At 42.6% G+C, this 2,123-nt stretch overlaps 1 protein-coding gene across 1 annotated transcript in view; it reads left to right on the top strand.

The window, feature by feature from the left end:
* The window catches only part of LOC102764192 (zinc finger protein 792), a 5,250-nt gene extending 3,459 nt beyond the window's left edge, over positions 1–1,791 (top strand). Inside the window, exon 3 of the mRNA XM_006753005.2 lies at positions 1,667–1,791. Within this exon, the coding sequence (XP_006753068.2) occupies positions 1,667–1,791 (125 nt within the window). The remainder of the gene's footprint in view (positions 1–1,666) is intronic.
* Positions 1,792–2,123: the final 332 nt, after the last annotated feature.

Raw genomic sequence — 2,123 nt, 5'->3', positions numbered from 1 at the left:
GCAAATTCTGTCAAACATATCACTTGAAATTTCACTTGTCAAAAAAACAAAACCGTATTTACATATCCATTATTGCAGGTATCTAATTATTCAAAAATATAAAAAATAATAAAAAATACATTTTCATCCTTCATTTAAGGCTCTATATAACTCAGAAATTGATACTAAAATCTGTTCATTTCAAACAGTCAATATCTTTCAGTTGAGAGTTTATCACACTCAAAGGCAATTTTCAATAAGAATAACACTAAAGTTCAAATTTTAAGTCAATGGGAATGGTGTCATATTTAGACCATATTCACTATGAAGAACTAGACAACTAATGTGTCACTATACATTTAAACAATGATGACTGAGGATGGGGACAAGTGGGGAGGCAGACAGTGGTGACCTCTGGAAGATGGAATCTCTTCTCTGCTGGCCCTCCGGCCGCTCCCGGCGCCCCCATTCGGCCCAGGAGACCGCGGAGTAGCGAGAGGGCGCGGGCGGACTGAGCCATGACCGCGAACCCCCGGCTTCCGCGAGATTGCATTTAATCTGTAGTTTTCCTTGTGTACTATAGCTACCTCCAGCATATTTCATTTTCAGATCCGTGAACACAGGTTGTCTTTCAGGTTATTTGTGTTTTCTTCCATTCCTTTTATAACTGTCTTATAGGACTCACTGTACAGATGGTTCACATTTTGGTTGAATTTATTCCTTTGGGTTTTGTTGTTTTTCATTCCTTGATAAATTTGATAGCATTCTTCATTTTTCCATCAAAGAATTTACTATTAGGTTGTAGAAATGGAATTAATGGTTGTATGTTTATTTTGCATCCTGTAACTTTTCTGATTTTAATTCTTCATTCTTCTTTTATCTTCACCCGAATAGTGAGGATATTTTTTCCACTGATTGTTTCTTTAGTGAGAGAGTAGAAGACAGAGAGAAAGAGAAAACTCGATTGGCTGCCTCTCACATGTTGCCTCTACTGTGATTGGAACGGACCTGCAACCCAGGTATGTACCTTTGAGTGGGAATCAGACCCTAGCCCTCCAGTGCACAAGGCAGCACTGACATCAGTGAAGCACCGTGGCTAGGTGTATTTATTTATTCTTTAAATTATTCATTTATTTGTTTAAATATATGTACTGTTTATTTCCTAGAGGAAGAGGATAGAGAGTCATTGATCCGCTGGCTCCTTCATGACCCCCCACTGGTGATTGAGCTTGCAACCAGTGCAGGTGTCCTAACAAAGAATCAAATTGTGACCTCCTAGTTCAGTGATGGCGAACCTTTTGAGCTTGGCGTGTCAGCATTTTGAAAAACCCTAACTTAACTCTGGTGCTGTGTCACATATAGAAATTTTTTGATATTTGCAACCATAATAAAACAAAGATTTATATATTTTTTTATTTTAAATATATTTTATTATTTTTTACAAGAGAGGAAGGGAGAGACATAGAGAGTCAGAAACATCGATGAGAGAGAACCATCAATCAGTCGCCTCCTGCACCGTGGGGGATGTGCAGGAGGCAGCTGATCAATGTTTCGATGTTTCTAAATATCTCTCTCCCTTCCTCTCTGTAAAAAATCAATAAAATATATTTTTAAAAAAAGATCTACAGGCTATCGTGGCCTGTACTGGGGTTGTCCCTGGCTCTCTCTCCCTTTGCTGGCTCTCCAGCTGGCCTGGTGTTGCCCCTTGACTGTGGGCTCAGGGGCCTCCAGCCCAAGCTGCTGACTCTGACCACAGCCTCACTCTGGGCTGCGTTCATTTGCATCGCGCTGCTGAGGGTGGAAGCTAAATAGGCTCCAACCCATTTACAAGAGGATTAGGCCTGGACTGGGGGCGCGGTGAAGGCCCAGCTCCACTCCCTGAGCCATCACCATGCCCTACATGCTGCCAGGATTCTTCTGTGAGCGTGTGATCCGGGAGAGGGGCAGGAGAGATGGAGAGGGCACTGTCACACAGCCCCTCAGGTTCGAGGGGCAGGATTTTGTCATTCTCAAACAAAGCTGTCTGGCTCAGAAGTGCCTCTTTGAAGACCATGTGTTCCCAGCTGGTGTTCAGGCCCTGGGTTCCCATGAGCTGAGCCAGAAAACCAAGATGAAGGCCATCACATGGAAAAGACCAAAGGTAG

The sequence above is a fragment of the Myotis davidii genome, unplaced genomic scaffold, assembly GCF_000327345.1.
Source record: "Myotis davidii unplaced genomic scaffold, ASM32734v1 scaffold611, whole genome shotgun sequence".
Taxonomy (NCBI): Eukaryota; Metazoa; Chordata; class Mammalia; order Chiroptera; family Vespertilionidae; genus Myotis; species Myotis davidii.
The sequence above is the reverse complement of the archived record's forward strand: the minus strand, read 5'-3'. Positions and strand labels throughout refer to the sequence as shown.